This window comes from Canis aureus, chromosome 20 (assembly GCF_053574225.1).
Source record: "Canis aureus isolate CA01 chromosome 20, VMU_Caureus_v.1.0, whole genome shotgun sequence".
Classification (NCBI taxonomy): domain Eukaryota; kingdom Metazoa; phylum Chordata; class Mammalia; order Carnivora; family Canidae; genus Canis; species Canis aureus.
Genome location: NC_135630.1, coordinates 5,848,051 through 5,865,356, shown reverse-complemented (window position 1 = coordinate 5,865,356; position 17,306 = coordinate 5,848,051). Strand labels below are relative to the sequence as shown.

The 17,306-nt window shown below is 49.2% G+C and overlaps 1 protein-coding gene and 1 long non-coding RNA gene across 7 annotated transcripts in view; one reads left to right on the top strand and one right to left on the bottom strand.

Annotated features, from left to right (window-relative positions):
• LOC144291412 (uncharacterized) overlaps window positions 1–4,037 on the bottom strand; it is a 40,318-nt gene extending 36,281 nt beyond the window's left edge. The window contains exon 1 of one of the 2 annotated variants that reach the window (XR_013358668.1): window positions 3,924–4,037. This is a non-coding gene — a long non-coding RNA (uncharacterized LOC144291412). The remainder of the gene's footprint in view (window positions 1–3,923) is intronic. The other variant, XR_013358669.1, reaches the window with a different exon arrangement.
• A 916-nt stretch (window positions 4,038–4,953) lies between these two features.
• GAB1 (GRB2 associated binding protein 1) overlaps window positions 4,954–17,306 on the top strand; it is a 114,760-nt gene continuing 102,407 nt past the window's right edge. For 3 of the 5 annotated variants that reach the window (XM_077860909.1, XM_077860907.1, XM_077860908.1), the window contains exon 1: window positions 4,955–5,096. In XM_077860909.1, coding sequence (XP_077717035.1) covers window positions 5,025–5,096 — 72 coding nt within the window. In that variant the 5' untranslated portion in view covers window positions 4,955–5,024. Of the gene's footprint in view, window positions 5,097–12,580; window positions 12,712–17,306 lie in introns of those variants that run through there. The other 2 variants (XM_077860905.1, XM_077860910.1) reach the window with 2 other exon arrangements.

Below are 17,306 nucleotides of genomic sequence, written 5' to 3'. Positions count from 1 at the left end.
GCTCAGTCAGTTAAGCATCTGCTTTCGGCTCAGCTCATGCTCCTGGAGTCCTAGGATCAAGCCCCAGATCCAGCCCCATGTTGAAACCCATGCCCGGCTCCCTGATCAGCAGAGTCTACTTCCCTCTCCCTCTGCCCCTGCCCACTTGTGTTCTCACGCTCTCTCTCAAATAAATCAATATAATCTTTAAAAACAAAAAAAACAAAAGCCATGATGGATAATTTAACTTGGTTTTCAATTAAAACTGAAGAGAACTATAATCTCTTGCCTTAATCCTTTTGTCAATTACAATGCAGCCAATTTTCATTTTAATTATATGGCAGTTTACTCAGAGGAATAGCGCTAACATTAGGGAAGAATTAAATAATCTGCAATTGTATGTTATCAGCAATTTCATATAAGATTCCCCTCACAATAGCTATTAAAAGGTATTATAGTATACTAATGGTTCACTTCCATTTTAAAGTGTAGTGTAGTGTGTGTGTGTGTGTGTGTGTGTGTGTGTTTTAACGTGCACCCAAATAGATCATGATGGCATAAAGCAAAATTTGGTAAACTATGGCCCTTTTGCCAAATCTGGCTCACCATTTGCTTTTGTAAATAAAGTTTTATGGGAATGCATACATCCACAAAGGGCAATGGAAAGGACTACATGGAGAGTATTTAGATAAAGAAGAGATCATTTGTAGGGTGAGGTTCTTGAGAAGATGTACTGGGATGAAATCCAAAGCATAAGTTGAGGGATTGGCCTCTTGTAGGAAGAAAGCGATGTTTTCTATATACCATAGGAAGAAGGGAGAGTAGGAGAAGTGAAGATAATTTGTAGGTTTGCATATTTGATGGCTACAGGTTGAAGGAGTTTACGTGTGACCACTCTGGCATTCCAGTGATGCTGTAAAAAAGATCTTCAGTTGATAAAGATGGTGGGGGAGTCGGAATTAGAGAAGTCTGAAAAAGTTTAACAGTTACTACAAGCACTATTTATAATAGCCAAAGGGTAGAAACAATCTAAATGTCCAACTGATAAATGGATAAGGAAAATGTGCAATATCTATACAATGGAATGCTATTTAACAATAGGAAGGAAGTACTGATATATGCTACAACGTGGATAAACCTTGAAAACATGCTTAATAATGAAATGCAAGCAGTCACAAAAGGCCACTTATTGTATAATTCCATTTATATGGGATGTCCAAAAGATGCAAGTAGAAAGATTAAGAGGTTGTCAGGGGCAAGGGTGGAGGGGGGAATGGAGAGGGACTGCTAATGGGAATTTCTTTGCAAATGGGGCTTCTTTTGGGGGCAATGAAATATTCTGAAATTAGTGGTGAGACTCAAGAATTTCTTAAGTATACTATAAATCACTGAATTGTGCACTTTAAAAATATGAATTTTATGGTATGTGAATTATATATCAATAAAGCTATTATTATTTTTTTAAGATTTTATTTATTTATTCACAAAGATAGAGGCAGAGACACAGGCAGAGAGAGAAGGCTCCATCCCGGGAGCCCGACATGGGACTCGATCCCTGGTCTCCAGGATCAGGCCTGGGGCCACCCGGGGTGCCCTATTATTTTTTTTAAAAAAAGACAAGTTATTGCAGGGAGTAGGCTAGTGCACTGTCCAGATAAAGGAAGTGGAACTACCAGGTAGCAGGGACATCCATAAAGCTAATGAAGCTTTAGCACAGGTCTCCCATGGGAGTAGGAACTGCTGGGAGAGGTGGAGAGTCCTTGTGGGAGGGGAAGCCAGGATGCACTCAGGTGGCATGTATGTGTAAGGGCTCTGGTAAATCACCATGAAGATTTCAAAAGAAAGGCGCCTGTATCTCCACGGCTCCAGTAAATATGTCTGTCTTTTATTTCTTCATTCTGAATACATATTCGTCCTAATTTTATATTTGTAATTGTATATTCTTTTTCTTTAAAAGGACTCTGCAAACTGTATAAGCTTTAGGGTCCAGAAAACTAAGACTTGCCCCTACAGATAGTTGAGGATCTATTTGAGGTCTTGGAACATGAATTTATGGTGATGCCGCTTACCCTGTTGGGTGATTCCCTCCACTCGGTTGTGTGGATGCAGAGGAAAGTAGAGTTGGGCTCATCCAGAATTGGGTTTTGTGAGTTGGGACCACGTCATTAAAAATACGGACCATGGAATTTAAACTGGACAAGGGGGAAGTGGAGAAAGGAGAGCTCTGATGGATCACGAGAAAGCAAAGCGTTAATAGGCTAGAAAGCTATTAAGAAGATTACATAGAAGATCTTCAGAGATCAAGTTGGAAGACATGTGGTTAAAGGAGGATGCTGGAGGTAAACGACAAAGTCCATAGCAGCGATTGTTTGAGGTGATTTGAACCACAGGAAACGATATGATCATTTGCTGCAAGAAAACATTTAAACTCTAATCTGCAAGCATCTGTGCAAGCTGTCCCTTGTCTGTAACCTCACCCAGTGCAACGTCCCTCTCACTTGCCTCACACTGCTGCCTTCATTCAGGTCCTTCTAGATTGAGGACTTGTGTGCCTAGTAGCTCCTGTCTGGAATGTTCTCTGCTACTTTGCCAGGCTAACTGCACTCAACCTGAGGATCTCCTTTTGAAGTCTTTTCTTCAGGGAAGTCTATCCCAACCCATCCATTCTCTTCCCAGGGGTAGATCCTCCAGTTATATGCCCAAATAAGACTCTATTTTTCTTACATACCATTTCACACCACACATGACTGTACTGTAGAAGTTACAGGGCTAATTACCTGTAAAATGTGTTTCTCCAGGAGAGAGGGATTCTAGAAGAGGTCTGACTTTTCTCCCTATTGGATCCCAGGTCCTCTGGGACTTGGACATAGGATATTCCATAAGTATTTGTTTTTGAATGAAATTCAAGATTCTTAGTTGGGATAACTTTTTCCGGGATATGCTTTAATTTATGAATATAAAATGTGATTTAACAGATAATCTAAAACGGTATACGTTAAAATAATGCAGATTTCCTTTCTAAAGTAAATACATGAAGATGTATCTATCTTCAACCTCTCCTCGCCCCTTATTTGATCTCCAGAAATACGAATCTAGGGGCGCCTGGGTGGCTCACGGCTGAGCCCTTGCCTTCCGCTCAGGGCGTGACCCCGGGGGTCCCGGGATCGAGTCCCACGTCGGGCTCCCTGCGTGGAGCCTGCTTCTCCCTCTGCCTGGGTCTCTGCCTCTCTCTCTCTCATGCATAAATAAAATAAATAATAAAACAATAGAAATGCAATTCCAAAACAGCACAGTTGAAAGGGAAAATACTTAAAGATTTCTTCAAGTATTCTCCTGTCTCATGGAAATTAGATAATCGAATCCTTTATTTGAAATAAAGAAAAGATTATTGGAACTTACAAAAGTTAAGCAGTATAAAGCCTATTACAATCTTCCGTTGAAAAGACTTTATCAGTGGAGATAGTGATAACTCTTCTTAAGCCAAGGGTGAACTAATCTCATGTTAATTACAAATGCTTTCGACTCAGTGCATACACGCTTCCTACGGGAGAAGTGGAAATCTGCGTTCACACACTTGGAAAGAACTGGCCTGGCTTATCAGCTGCTGTAAGAGTGACAATCACTGGTGTTCCGAGCCCTGAAATTTCAAGAAGAGCAAGTCCCGCCGGTCGCTGGTTCCGTCTGCCCTGGCCCAGGCTGTCCCCCAGGCCCGCGCGGCGTCCCCAGCGCCTCCGGGACCCCGCGACCCGGGCGCTCTCCGCCTCCCGCGTGCTTCCCTCGGGCACAGCGTCGCGGCCGCGGGCGCTCGGCGGGCCCTCGCGTTCGGGTCGGGGGGTCGCGGTCGCGGTCGGGTCCCGGGGCCGCCGGGAGGCGAAGGCTGCGCGGGCCACAAGCGGCCCGGCAGCTCCCCGCCGACGCTTTCAGACTTTCCCTGATTCTGTTACCTTGTGAGGATTGTCCTGGGCCTTGGTTTTCCAGAAACAAACGGGAAAGAGCGTTTCCACGACAGGGCAGCGCGGGGCTGCGGACCGGGTGCCCCCCCCCCCCCCCCCCCCCCCGGCGCGCGCGGGCAGAGCCTCGGGGCCGACACCGCGCTCCGGGGGTCCGCGAGCAGCCGCCCCGCGGGGGGAGGGCGCCGGGGCGGGGGGGGGCCGGGCCGAAGCGCCGAAGCGCCGAAGCGCCGCCCTCGCCCACGCGGGCCTGCCCCTCGACCCCGGGCTCGGCCCTCAGCCCCCCGCGCCCGCCCGCCCCGCAGCCGCGAGGCCGCCCCTCCCCCCCGGGCCCGCCCCAGCATCCCGCCCCGCCCCGCCCCCCCCGCCCCGGGCTCGGCCTCCCCGCGGGCCGCGCCGCCCCGAGGCTGGCGAGGAGGGCGCCCCCGGAGTCCGGGCGGCCTCCCCGCGGGCTGGAAGTGCCGCTGCCGCCGCGCCGCGCAGTCGGGCCGCCGCCCCCGCCGCCCAGGGCCCGCGCGGCCGCCCGGACTACACCTCCCAGGGTGCCTCTCGGACGCCGCCCCCCGCCCGCCCCGCCGCTCCCTCCGCCCCCTCCGCCCCCGGCCCTTGTTGTGGCCGCGAGTGCGGCGGCGGAGTTTCTCAGAAAGTCTGCAGCGCCCGGGCCGCGGACGGGAGCCCCCGAGAGCGCGACGCGCCGGACCCTGCCCCGCGCCCGCCCGCCGCCGCCGCCCCCGGACCTGCCCGCCGCCCCCGCCGCCCCCGCCGCCCCCGCCGCCCCGGGCCTCCGCCTCCCGACGCCGGGCGCAGCCGAGCCGGGGGCCGAGCCGGGGGGCGCCGCCGGGGCCGGGCCGCGGGCGCGGGGGAGCGCGGGCGGCGTCGTCCTGGGCCGGCGCCCGGGGAGGCCCGTTCCGGGGGCGGAGCGCGCGCGGCAGAGCCCGGGTCCGCGGGCAGGAGCGCTCCGGGCGCCGGCGGGACGGGCGCGCTGACGAGGCCCCGCAGCCCCGGCCCCGGCCCCGGCCCCGGCCCCGCACGCGCCCCGCCCGCCCGCCCGCCCCGCCGCCTGGGGCCGCCGAGGTCCTGCGGGCGGCGCGCACCATGAGCGGCGGCGAGGTGGTCTGCTCGGGCTGGCTCCGCAAGTCCCCGCCGGAGAAGAAGCTGAAGCGCTACGTAAGTGCAGCGGCCGCGCCGCCCGGGCCCCCCGCCCCGCCCGCAGCCCAGCGCCCCGGGGCGCCCGGACCCCCGACCTGCCGCCGCCCCCGCCCCCACCCCCACCCCCTGGGGGCACAGCCGAGGGGGCGCCCCGCCCTCTGCCCCCCGCCGGGACCGCAGCCCAGGCCCGCGGAGCTCGGACGGCCGCGCCGGGACGGCCGAGGAACCGGCGTCGCGGACCCGCGGGGGACGAGGGCGGCGGCCTTCGGGCCGGGGGGAGCGGAGGGGACCGGGGACGAGGGGCGGCCGGGCGCCTGGGGTCCGCCTCCAGGGCCGTCGGGGGGCCGGGCTGCGGGCGTTTGGGCGCCTCGGGCGCGCTCTCCGGCGGGGCGGGGCGGGGCGGGGCGGGGGGGGCAGCCGAGGCCGCGGGGTCTCCGCCTTGGACGGCCTCGCCCGGGCCGCCGGGATCCCGACGCGGCGGCGGCGGCGGCACCGACACAACCTGCGGAGGAGGCGCTGCGCTGTTTAGCTGCTCCGAGAGCATTCCTGGAAAGAACCAGCCTTGCCACCCGCGCCCTCCTCGGGGCCCAGAACCTGCCCCCCCCCGGGGTCCCCGCTGCGCCCTCCTCGGGGCCCAGAACCTCCCCCCCGCCGGGGTCCCCGCTGCGCCCTCCTCGGGGCCCAGAACCTTCCCCCGCCTCCCGGGGTCCCCGCTGCGCCCTCCTCGGGGCCCAGAACCTTCCCCCCGCCGGGGTCCCCGCTGCCGCCCTCCTCGGGGCCCAGAACCTCCCCCGCCCCCCCCGGGGTCCCCGCTGCCGCCCTCCTCGGGGCCCAGAACCTTCCCCCCGCCTGGGTCCCCGCTGCGCCCTCCTCGGGGCCCAGAACCTTCCCCCGCCCCCCGGGGTCCCCGCTGCGCCCTCCTCGGGGCCCAGAACCTTCCCCCCGCCGGGGTCCCCGCTGCCGCCCTCCTCGGGGCCCAGAACCTCCCCCGCTCCCCCCGGGGTCCCCGCTGCCGCCCTCCTCGGGGCCCAGAACCTTCCCCCCGCCGGGGTCCCCGCTGCGCCCTCCTCGGGGCCCAGAACCTTCCCCCGCCCCCCGGGGTCCCCGCTGCCGCCCTCCTCGGGGCCCAGAACCTTCCCCCGCCCCGCTCACCCGCTGACTCTTTGGCCTTGCCCTCTGCAAAGGAGAAATGGCACATTTGTCCCGGCATATGGAGCCAATGGTGTTTTAGTGAAAAGTGTTTTCAAAAGCGAATATATGCCTCCTTAGATACAGATTTACTCCTGGGGGCCCGCGCCTCCGGTGAAACTGGCCTCTCGTCCGAGGGGATCTACACCCAGTGGTAGAATCCAAGTTGATTTTGTGAGTCACCCCTGGATAGTGAAGGGCCTGTTTCACCGCGCGGACTCAGCGGTGAGTCCTGGTGCACCCTCTGCCAGCATCTGTTGCTCACGTAATTCTCATTCAAGAACTTGATGCCGCACATCCTAGAAAGACTTCTCCAGAAATCTTGACTCCTTTCAAATCCTGTCTCTTCTCACAGCTTCCTGAACGTTCTGGTAAAGACGCTAACTAACTTTATTTCAACATTTCTGGGAGACAGTGGTTTATTTAGTTCTTCTATAAAGAATGTTGTGTGTGTGAGAGGAGAGGGCGGAGGGAGACAGGCTATTTGTTTTCAGAGGAGCAGCCCCGGAATCCCGTAGACCTCGGTAGGTCCTCGGAAGAAACTGCAGGACGGGGGATCCCTGGGTGGCGCAGCGGTTTGGCGCCTGCCTTTGGCCCAGGGCGCGGTCCTGGAGACCCGGGATCGAATCCCACGTCGGGCTCCCGGTGCATGGAGCCTGCTTGTCCCTCTGCCTGTGTCTCTGCTTCTCTCTCTCTCTCACTGTGTGCCTATCATAAATAAATAAAAGTTTAAAAAAAATTAAAAAAAAAAAAAGAAACTGCAGGACGGTACGTTTGCAACACAGGTGGTGGTTATAGGGGCGTGATGGATTCTTTTACATGGTTGGTTGGGTCTCTCAAAAGATACCTAGCACTAGCCTAGACCCCCTAAGATCAGAAAATACCCGTAGGAGAGAAGCCTGGCTCTTGGGCTCACAAGTTAATGTGGTATAACCGAGGACGAGAATCAGCAAAAAAGATGGTCTTAGCAAGGACCAAGAAAATGAAAAGTCCCAAATAAAGGAATGTGTATTATTTCATTCAATCATTACAACAGGTTTATGAGATAGGTACTACATCTGCTTCACAGATGAGAAGGCAGTTTCGGTAACCAGATTGTGCTGCAGACAGAACTTGAACCCAGATCTGCCTGACTGGACTATAAAAAGTACTAACCTTTTATGTGAACTTTTATATGGACTCTGACCTAGTTCAAGTCGAGCTCAGACTAAATCATCTTTAAAGCTCTTTTCAGATGATGACTTTCTAGGAGTCTATGGAGATTAGTTGAGGATGCAGGGAAGAAGCAAGCTGGGAATGAGGTGTGGTGCTGAAGAAACAGCTTTCTGAGTCTTTGGGGAAATGAGACAAGAATACGGGAACAAGTGAACCAACATAAAGTGGTTTCAGACTGTGTGCCCAAGCTGTTATTTATTTTTTTAATAGATGTTTTGAGGAACAAGCTCAACGTAGTCTGAAACCACGGGGATACTTTAGAGAGAGAGTGGGCTTCCTAAGTTATGTTTTCAACAGGGGGAAGGATATGCCGAACAGCTGGGTGGAGGTGGGGCTTTTCTTGCTGGCTGAGCACCAGTGTTTTTTTTTTTACGTACAGAGCTGGCCCAGGAAGACAGTGTGCAAGCAGAGTGGCTACCAGAATTTAAGGGGTTGCAGAAGACTAGAGTGTTATAATTTAAAATGAGGCCTGTTTAGCTGTCATGTTGTTGCCTAGAAGTTTTTGACATTTCTGGATTTATTGGTCTTTAGGCCGTGGTATCAAATTCAGATTGTTTTTGCTAAAGCAGCTTTGACCCTCAAAGACATATATATGTGCATGCGTTTCATATTCTTGTTTTCATGTAAGATTTTTATGAAAATAAAGGGTAAAAGGAAACATTGTCGGCCGTCCAATAGGCAAAATGTTGCTTCATAATGATTTTTAATGAATGGATTTGCTGTGAATAGATATCTTGGATGAGCGCTACTGTAATTGTTAAACGAGACATCAGGGAGTTTGAGCATTGATTCTTTTGGGGAGCATTTGGCTCATGGGATTTTGACAGTTGTCTCACTGCTTACGGTATTTATAGGGTAGTCCAAACATTGATTAAGATGATACTTAAGGGCTTTTATGTGACAAAAAATTGTTTTAGTTTTTATCTTTAAAGTCATCTCATGTTATGGCCCCAGCGCATTTCCATTTACAAATCCATTTTATGTTTACTGTTTCGTAGTCAACTCACACAGCATTGTGTTCTTTGCACACTAGTGTTTTCATTTGGTATGAAAGTGTTTCTTAAATTTTCCAAAGAGAGTAAAAGGAACATAAAAAAGAGAGAGAGAAAGGGAAAGCCTGGATTAGCGCATAGATTCCTTGCCTTGTCATCTCTTTTTACTCTTTTCTATATTTATTTGCAAAAGGGTAAGAGCCTCTTGTATGTGTTTCATCTTCTGTGAATTTTTTTTTTCTGTGAATTTTTTGAAGTCTACTTAAAGTGAAGGTAAAAACATTCATGCTTTCTTTCAGTTTTGTTACTACTGTGCTTTGGTTTTTGTTCTGTGTTATGTATGAAACAGCTGCTTTTTTACTTAAGGACTGGAGTGGAAACATATACAGATCACCATCACTCAGATTACAGAAAACAAGTAAACTTTTGATAGTATGCACTCAGCGGTGGTGCTCAGATTTTTAAAGAGTATTTAAACATAAATCAGCCATTTGAAGTAATGGTGGGCTTTTCATCAGGACTTGAAATTTCAACTAAGATAAAATGTAAGTCTGAAAACAAAGGATTCATTCAAGCCAGCTGGCTCTCACCATATCTCTGCAGGAGGAGCTTCCCTATGGCCTGCCTCAAGTCTGGACACCAAGTTTGGGCTCCTCCAGAGCCCAGCTGTCAGCAGTGGGCAGGTGTGCCATCTCCGCAGGAGAACCTGCTTCTGAGGCCACACCAAGGTGGCCTGCTAGCTGCCAGCCAGCCTGGGAGCAAGACCTCGGCCAGTTCTTGGGTGTGCAGTCTGCACCTAGCTTGAGCTCTACTCTCAGCTGTCAGTTAATAGGATGGTTTTTGTCCGGACTTCCAGAACATGCCCCTGATTTTGGAAATGGGCTTGGGAACAGAGATAGCCTCTTCTTCTGGGCGGGCACCTGACATCTTACGTAGAGGAGAAGGAGGGAAGCAGGCAGAGTTAGCAGCATCCCTTTGTTCCAGGATAGCCTGGAGTCTGTGCTGAGCATTAGGTCTCTGTTTATAGTGTCACCACGGGAAAGGGGCCTGTGATGTCTGAAAGAAAGTCTGGACTTTTCTGCATGCATGCATGCATGCATGCAGTTACCAGTAGCAGTCAAGGGACTCTGAAGCTTTTGCTCACAGTGACTTGAAGGAATTTTTTTCTTGAAAACTTCAGGATAGTAAGCATTCCATTCAAATTTTTAATGTTTTCTTTTTACTTTTCTTATGTGGCAGGGACACTGTTTCTGTTAACAAAGATCATCAGCTACCAATTACAGTAAGCCTTCAAGATAGGTAATGATAGTTGATTCTTTCATTGTGCCTGGACTTAATGAAGAGTATAAAACTCTCCATGTAACATTTGATGAATTCCTAAATCTGATGGTTGTTTTTTTGGATTTAAAATGATCACTTGGGGGGATCCCTGGGTGGCTCAGCGGTTTAGCGCCACCTTCAGTCCAGGCGGTGACCCTGGGGCCCTGGGATCGAGTCCTGTGTCGGGCTCCCTGCATGGAGCCTGCTTCTCCCTCTGCCTGTGTCTCTGCCCTTCTCTCTCTGTGTCTGTCATGAATAAATAAAATCTTTTAAATAAAATTATCATTTGGAAGTTGTATCGGTTTGGAAGATAGTTTTAGAATTCTGCTGTTTTGAAAATTTGGTTTTAAATTTGTAAAAAGATATCTTTGAACAAAAGACAGTAATATGACAAGAGTTATGCTTGGATAATCTGGTTGACAGCTGAATTGGTTATTTCCATGTATTTTGCCATTATTAAATCTGCTTAAAAATATGAAAGAAAGAAAACAACAAAGAACTTTTTTATGTCTAAATAAAATTTCATATATATATGTTTTTTTAAAGTTTATTTTCAGTAATCTGTACACCCAACATGGGGCTCCAGCTCATGACCCTGAGGTCAGGAGTCGCATGCTTTTCTGACTGAGCCAGTCCAGGTACCCAGGTAGAATTCCATATTTTGTAGTCAACATGAAAAATATGTAGGTAAGGTCTCAATGATTTGCAGATTGAGAAAGTTTAAGAGGTGATAGATTCAAAGCATTAAGGGCCATCACTCCTAATTTTCTTACAGAAACTAACACAGGAGAAGGGACATCACGGCAGGTAGACTACTGCTTTATTTTTGAAGGATTTGAACTAAATTGTGCTGCTGTCGAAGGAACCCTGGACTGAGTGTCAGGACCTGGGATTCAACTTGACTTTGCCATTATCTACAGGATACTTGGACCATTCTGACCCTCAGTTTCCTTATCTGTAAAATGGGGAAGGGGTGTGCAGATCTAGATTGTAAACTCTATTGCGGCTTCACATTCCTTAGATATTTCCTTGGAAGTGAGAGGCAGAGGGAGAAGCTTCTCAATAGGCCTCTTTTCTTGGGAAATAAATTTTACTTTCATGCTCATTTTAAACAGTTAAGTGAACTGCTTAAGCAGATTTCTTTGGGGACCCTCCTGAGCTTGCCTTAGCAGAACCCAGGCTCACTGAGCACTGGGCTGTGGAGTTGCTGCTCTGGGTGCCATGGTGTTGTGGTGTCCCCAGCACCCAGAGCAGTGCCCGGCTCAGGATAGAAGTGGCGCAAATATCTGTTGACTGTATAAACCAACTGGTATTTCTGGAGCTCTTGCAATGTGTCATGTGTGGAATACAGTGCAGGGAAAGGCCCCCTCCCTGCCCTCAAGGAGGTTCTAATCTATTTGTGAAGACAAGCTGTAAAGGCACCTACCTACCTTTAAATTGTTTTACAAGACGTGTGTTGTGAAGTCCTGTGTGATTCCTTGCCAGATGACTGATTCAGACAGTAATTGCTGAGGAGTTCAGATCGAGAGGGGAGTGGAAGGGGGCTGCCAGGGGAGGATTCACAAAAGACTTTTCAGGCTCTGTTCCTGGAAGAACTGAGGTGCTGCTGGCAGGAATGGTGAATCCTCAGGGAAGCCTGGCTTTACAGGAGGAACAAAGACTTCGTGTTGAGTTTAGACCTCCTTGGGAAGAGAGCAGCCTCGGAACACCTCCGTTTCAAGCGTGGAGCGTGGATGTCAGCAGTAACGCCGAGTTTTGAGAAGTTTCTGTTTCTGCCTTGACACAGTGCTCCTGCCGGGAACCTGGCCACAAGTGAATGATACGTGTCAGACAAGAAACAAACAACACGATTCGTTGGGTCACCTGAACTTATTAAAATTCCAAGGGACATGTATTATTTAAGATTTCTTTATGTCTGTTTTGAGCTAAATAATTCATTTTGGCAAGCAGTTCGTTTACAGCAGAGAGGGAGCATGTTCTGGTGGGAGGGAGAATAAAAGAGCCTTTGATTCCCTTGCTGTTGCGTTCCGTGGGCTGTGCTGCCTTGGGCTAGTGGCTTATTTTGGGCCTTGGAGGCCGTCTTAGCCCAGCTGCATGCGCGCCAGGAACCTCGGGGTCCGTTGAACCCCTCTGACTGCTGGTCGAGGCTTCCTCTCATCTCACATTCCTCAGATTAACATGGGGGCTAATTTCCACCAACTTCGAGCTTCCATCTGAGTTTGCCATTTGAACTTTGGCTTGAAGTCGCGATATTTCTGTGACTCCCTTTATCTCCGGCTGTGGACTTGAGTACAGGAAACTTATCAAGTCACAGGTCTCTTTATTGTCCCCTCTTTGGCTACAAGCACAAGTAAAATTAGCCTCCTTTTCTTCTGTAGATAACTCCTGGGGAAAAGTGGTTCTTTGTACCGTGGATTTCCACATCCATTAAATAAGTAGCCTCTTCCGCGGCCAAGTAGGCGGCTGGGGAGGCCTGAGCGGTGGCGGGCGGTGGGCCTGTGGAGCGCCTGGGAGCAGCCGCCGGGCCCTGCGCCGGTCAGGCTTGGGCGTGTAAGCACCTTAACTCTGAAATGCAAGAGAGATGCTCTTCTGTTTTCCGCTGTTTTCCGCCGTCCTCCGCTTCACAGGCGCAAAGCTGTCCTAACCGAAGAGAATAATTCTCATTACGGCTTCTGACCCTCTCCCTGCCTGCTTTGTGAAGAACAGTTCACGCTGTGCACTGGGTGCGTGCTTGGCTGTTATCTCTGTTACATTAGCTCTTGAGGCGTTCTGATTACAGCTTGTGGCTGCCAAGCCCCGTCCTGCAGTATTATCTGGAACAAAAATTTTCCATGTGGTTGTTTTTAGCAGAGCTGCTATATGTAAACTGCACGTGAAGGTGTAAGTTGCAAAGAGATAGAGCTTCTAGAAGGGAAAATGTGAGTTATCTTAAATTCTTTCTACCTTTTAATTGTTCTTTCTATGTATTTCAGAAATTTTTATCATATTTCTGAACTGAGTTTTATTTTCATAGACTGGAACGAATGCCAAATTCCATGAGTTTTTCTTATAGTGGTATTTCTTTTTTCTCTCAACTTTTTACTTTGAATTCATACTTGGCCTAAATAATTCCCTATGTGTTCAAAAAGAAAAAAAAATGTCCTAAAAGGAAAAAAACAAATGGCTACATTGTTCCATGAATTAAAAACAATATACGGAGAGCCCAAATATTTCTTTTCAGTGTAAAAATCTTAGGTCATTTTTTTTTAAAGGAAGAAAAATATTAAACTTTGCTTTAACTATCCTGTTCATTGTTTTTCTTTTCCCTTCTTTATTTTTCTTTGACTAGTGTAGTTTAAATTTTTTTTGAAAACAGTTTTATACATTCTTTAAGAATACCACACGTGGAAAAAGAAAACATTACATTTCAAGAGAAAAGTCAGAGGAGGGCATCTATCCTGTGGTGTGAAAAGGGAAAAATGTCAGTTGACCTCACAGCTTTGTACATTACTTTTCCTGTTGCTTGGTTGAGTTGGATATTTGTTATTTGCCTACAGATATTTTTCGCTGTTATACATGAAATAAGCAGATAAATAGAATTTTAGTCAAGGTTTGCTTTTGTGTAATAAGGACATAGGACATTAGCTATCAAGAGAACGTTAAGAACGCCATCTGTTCTTGTTTTTATTTTTGTTTTGTTTTTAGTTTATTTATTTTTAGTAGTTTCCAAACCCAGTGTGAAGCTCGAACTCATAACCTGGAGATCAAGAGTTGCATGCTCTGCTGACTAACCCCGCCGGGCACCCCTTTATTTTTTGTTTCTAATGCATCCATCAGTTGGCCAGTTGCTATAACATTTTGCTTGCTGACTTTTTTTTTTTTTAAGTGGGAGAGAGGCAAAAGCACTGTTTGTCTCGTGGATCTCTGTCTACCCCTCTTGCTCTTTTCTCTTTGTTTTCATTTCTTTCTCTGTAATGTAAGCCTAGCCACAGGTATCACAGACTTTTTGTGTCAGAATCCTGACACACGCGTTCTTTCTTTTTTTTTTTTTAATTTTTATTTATTTATGATAGTCACACAGAGAGAGAGGATGGGAGAGAGAGAGAGAGAGGCAGAGACATAGGCAGAGGGAGAAGCAGGCTCCATGCACCGGGAGCCCGACGTGGGATTCGATCCCGGGTTTCCAGGATCGCGCCCTGGGCCAAAGGCAGGCGCCAAACCGCTGTGCCACCCAGGGATCCCCACACGCGTTCTTTCATCTTTTCTCTGGAAGGGGGCAGTTATTTCTGTCCCTGTAATGTGGCAATCAAGGTCCAGAATAATACTGTTCCACCCAGCATGTAGATTGTTTTCCTCTCTTGAAATTCAGTTTTTAGTTACTCCTGTATTGGGAAATGTGGTCAGGCCACTTTCCGAGCAGCAGAACTCCTCCCTGAGATGACTACCTGATTAAAGAATTAAGTACCTGGTGTGCTTTCTCAATCCCAGTCCACCACACGTTCCCATTAGTGCTGTGGCCACAGTCATGGACGTGCTTCTGGCTGGAGGGATGACCCGTCGATTAGCGGCAGAGAAGTTTTAACCTTCCACTCTTGAAAGGGGAACACTTGGTAAAATGCTGCCTCCAGTGTTTTGAATTCCAGTGGCGTTAGGTAGAACTTGAAGAGGGATGATCACCTCAGTCGGTCGAGGAGGTATTATTTGAGCCCCCTTCCCTCTGGCAAAGTCAGGATTGACCCCGAAGTGGTTTTGGGAGTATTAGGATTTTATAAGTTCTCCCTGACAGTTCCAGGTTTAGATGTTTGAGGTGTTGAGAAAAGGTAAAAGGAAGTACTGAACTAGTAAGAATGCAAAGTATTTAGGAAGGTAATTTGATCCTAGTGATGCTGTTACATAAAACCAAAGCCTTCTGAGTAATCTTCACTAGGTATATAGGTCATTTATCTCCGAAGAACAGGGTGCAAAATTAAACTGGTGCTATTGAACAGTATCCCCTTTCTTCTTTTCCTTCACTTCAAGTAAATAGTCAAAAAAGGAAAAGCAAGCCTAATATGTTTTTATATTTAATATATTTTTTCTAGATGATTTTCATAATGACCCACAGTATACACAGTAGGAGGTATATACACATGATCTCTTTACAAAGAAAATTACGGCTTTAATGATCATTCTTTGGCGTTTGTAATAGGACATTAATTTCCAGAGGACAAAGATGGCTTTTATTCTCAGCGTCTAAAGGTACTGTGTGATACCGTGCATGATCTCTCGAACAACATGACCAGATAATTATAGAATTTTAAGCCTAGAATTATAAGTCACGTAGTTCAGTGTTTTTTGGCGCTTCTAACCCATTTTTTTTTTTTCACGTGTTGTTTGGAGGCCTTTGGCTTTTTATCCTGTTTTTCTTTCTATGATTTGCATTCCCAAAATAATTGCTCTATTGAGTATCTTTTCCAATTACACAAATATCCTTCTTTCCTTGTCAAGAATCCAACCTCCTTGTTTTACAGGGAGTGAGAATTAGCTCCTGGAATACTAATTGATTTGTCCCAGGTCGTACACACTGACCAGCTGTTCTGAGAGCCAGATCTTCTTACTCCTTGGGTCAGATACTTCAGGTGACTGAGGGGATGCCTGCTGTGAACAGGTACTGTCAAGAACTGAGAAGAGGACCAAGAGGGCACTGCCTCCATCTTTTGGGAGTTTATATGCTACAGAGGATGCACTTAGTACTGGAAATTATATTTTAACCAGTGATGTTTGAGGTAAGACTCTAGAAGAATTTAGTAGAAGGAGGTGAATTCATGGACTCTGCGAAGGCTTAATGAAAGTGTTTAGTTTTCTCACCGGTACCTTAAATAGTGGATTCCGTTTTCAAAGCCAGACTCTTTGTATTCTCCTTTCCTAGCCCGACTCTTTTTTTTTTTTGGTAGGCTCCACACCTAATGTGGAGCTTGAACTCACAACCCTGAGATCAAGAGTAGCATGCTCTCCTGACTGAGCCAGCCAGGCACCCCCAGCCAGAAGACCCTTGAGTGGGTTTTGTGCGCTCTGCTGCCTCCACCTGCCATGCATTTCATAATGCAGGAGAGCCTGCGTCCCTTCCCACTACCCTTACCTAACACTTCCCTCTGAGGTCCCCAGTGACCTCCTGGCCGCCAGATCTAACAGAACTAGATTTGAACTTTTTAGGTCTTCCTTTTCATGGCGCTCCTGACTACAGTGATGGACAGATGACCGGTCCTTCTTTTCAGAATCTTCTTTCCTATGCTTTTCTGATACCGGCTCTGGTCTCTCCTTATGTGTGGGAGTTCTTCAGCATTCTGGGGCCAGCCCTGGATGACCTCTTCTCTCGTCGCAGGCCGTTAGTGGCTCTTCATCCTTCGTGAGTTCATGAACCCCTTTGAAAATTTGATAAAAGGTCTGGGCTCTCACTTTCTGCAGAATTCTTACAAACTTACCCACAACTGTTAAAGATAACCTTGCATGTTTTCTAACCTTTAAAGCTCATCTCTGGATCTTACATGGCCCTGAATTATACACTGATGGTTCCAGGGTGTTATCTCAGTCCGCAGGTCTGACTGCTTAGATTCAGAACTAATTAGATTCCCCACAGCAGCCCAGACTCTGCGCATCCACAGCCGACCTTCTCACCCTCTCCCTGTACCGGGTCCTCTCATTGTTCCCTCAGTCATTCAGTCGCTACACCAAGCCCTTGTCCTGTGGCTGGAGCCAGAGGATTCTGTGTTGTTCCTCCCTCATTCTTCATACTCAGTGACAAATCCTGTCGTTTTACCTCCCAAATATCTCTTGAGGGGCGCCTGGGTGGCTCAGTTGGTTAAGCGCCTGACTCTTGATTTCTGTTCAGGTCATGATTTCAGGGTCATGAGATCGAGCCCCGGTGTGGGGCTCTGCACTGGGCATGAAGCCAGCCTCAGTTCTCACCCCGTTCCTGGCCTTCCTTCCCGCTGCCCACCCCCGCTGCGTGCTCCTGCATGATCTTTCTTAAAAAAAACCAAACCACAAATACCTCTTGAGTTGATCGATTGATCGTACTACCTAAGATGCCTCTGCCTTTCTTCTGGATTGCTGCAGGAGCCAGTGGCCTCGCTCCTTTCATTTCTCCACTCCCCCTGCTGTCTTCATTAAAGCAGCCAGAATGGCCTTTGGAAACACAGGTCTGCGCACATCGCTCCCCAGTTTGTAGCTGCTCTGCAGCAGTTCCTTTGCCCTTCGGGATGCCCAGACCTCTTCTCTCAGCTTGCCAGGCCCTTGTGATGGGGGCCCGCCCCTGTGTGTGCCTCCCATTGTCCTTGTTGCTGCCTCTCACTTGGGCCCTGGGTTTCAGCTGTGCTGACCGTCCACAGTCCAGTCTGGCCGTGTGGTCTGTCCCTCTGGCCTTTGCCCGTGCTCTGCTCTTCAGGAGTTTTTGGTCCTCCCGTCTGCCTTCACAACCAGGCTAACTTCTGCTTGTTCTCTGCCCCCGAAGCCTCCCAGCACTCTCACACGTCCACAGAGTGGGCTGCCAGCCTCT